Source organism: Eimeria mitis, genomic scaffold, assembly GCF_000499745.2.
Source record: "Eimeria mitis Houghton genomic scaffold, Emh_scaff207, whole genome shotgun sequence".
Classification (NCBI taxonomy): Eukaryota; Apicomplexa; class Conoidasida; order Eucoccidiorida; family Eimeriidae; genus Eimeria; species Eimeria mitis.
Window position 1 is genome coordinate 3,264 of NW_013570394.1, and position 1,798 is coordinate 5,061.

Genomic DNA, 1,798 nt, shown 5'->3' on the forward strand with positions numbered 1-1,798 from the left:
GCAGCAGGAGGGCAACAGCCTGTGCATGAGAAACCTGAATCCACAGCAGCAGCAGCGCAGCCAGCAGCAGGAGCAGCAGCCTCAACAGCAACAGCAGCGCCATCACCGGCAGCAGCATCAGGGACTGGAAAAGGGCCGGAGGGTTCTGGTATAGAGAGCATTTCGAAGGAGCCCTATGAAAAAGGGATGGGGAAGCTGTACACCGAAGGGCAGCATATAGTGCAGATGTTGCAGGAGAGTTTGCGCGCCTCTCGTGGGCTGAAATCAGCAGAGGATATCTCAGCTAAACTGCGTGGAGAGATCGTCAAGGACGTAGAAGCTTTGAGAGATACCTTGCATAAGGAGCATCAGAATCTGACGCTCCTTAGGAAATATGAACGGGAGCAAGACGCACTGCTGAAGGCACAGCTAGGATATTTGATGCCCTCAGGAATCGAAGAAACTGCAGAGGGAGAAGAAGAAGCAGCAGAACCAAAGGCAGAAGAAGCCCACGCAGTCACGAGTGCATACACCTCAGAGGCCGCACAGTTGCCAGATGTGTCCCTGCTTGTTGCTTTCTTTTCCCTTTTTCTTGTATTAGGCCTTTAAATATTGTTTAATAACTAGACGCCTGCAACTCATTCGTGCGGCATATTCTATGTCCGTTAGCGGAGAACATCTCAGGCGCTTGTGGTGGATGCACACCTCATCTGATTGTTGCGTTGCTGCCTGCTTTTTCATAACTATGGAAACGCTGCAGCCAGGACGTTCCTGACGTTGTTCTTGTTTCTTGCGTTTGCAAAAGATTTAANAACTATGGAAACGCTGCAGCCAGGACGTTCCTGACGTTGTTCTTGTTTCTTGCGTTTGCAAAAGATTTAACTGTTTAATTTATTTGATTTCATTTGCCCCTAAACAGGGTTTACATACAACTCCGTCTAGGAGGAAAACCTGAAACAGAAAAAGCTTGAAAGAAAGCCTTTTGATAACTTTTTAGTCGGCAGAGACAAACCACAGAAAAGCCAAAATACTCCTGCTTTACAATCCAGCAAGGTGTACGCACAAGTCACTGTCTGTAATCCGAAAGAAGTGTGAGGTGTCCGTGTATCTCACGCCTCGTTCGAGTTATAGGCGGCATAAAAAAGTTAATATTTGACTTTAATGGAAAACATTTACACCAGAAACTCAGTTACCTCCTTCTCTTTCAGTTTGAATAGAAGGGTTTTGTTATGTACAGCACGTGCAATGCCGAGAAGAAAGAGTAGGCAGCTGCTCTGTCAGGGGTTCATATACCCTATTAGTTTGCGTGTCTGTGTATCTAATACTTAATATAACACAACAAAAAGAAACTGTTGACATGTTATCTCTATGCAAAGTTCAACGCAGTCGTATATCGGTTAACATCGGGCACGCAGCCGAATTTTTATTTAGTTTTCGGGTTGGCGTACACCGGGGGATACTTTATTCCCAGCAAAGAAGAACAAAAAAGGACAAACAAAAACAATTAGTATGGTTTTTAATGCTGTGACGCACTCAGGGTGTTTAGAATATATGATATAGGGTTGCAATCGCTGCCTCCTCTACTCACATTGTTGAGCGCCTCTGCACTACAGACAAACCCTAAACCCTAAACCGTAGAAGAAGGCATGCATGTAGGTCTTTTGCTACTACTCCGTCCTCCATCCCCATAGTTTCCACAAACCCCAAACCCTAGGTTATAAACCCTAAAACCTGAGGGGCAAGCTGAAACGAAGGGGAGGGCGATTCGTTTACCAGTTTGTTGTTATTTCTGACGAAGTGATTTCTTGTTTTGATATTT

At 45.3% G+C, this 1,798-nt stretch overlaps 1 protein-coding gene across 1 annotated transcript in view; it reads left to right on the forward strand.

The window, feature by feature from the left end:
- The window catches only part of EMH_0003410 (uncharacterized protein), a gene marked incomplete at both ends in the record, with an annotated part of 967 nt that extends 379 nt beyond the window's left edge, over window positions 1–588 (forward strand). Inside the window, one exon of the mRNA XM_013496373.1 lies at window positions 8–588. Within this exon, the coding sequence (XP_013351827.1) occupies window positions 8–588 (581 nt within the window). The remainder of the gene's footprint in view (window positions 1–7) is intronic.
- Between the last annotated feature and the right edge of the window lie 1,210 nt (window positions 589–1,798).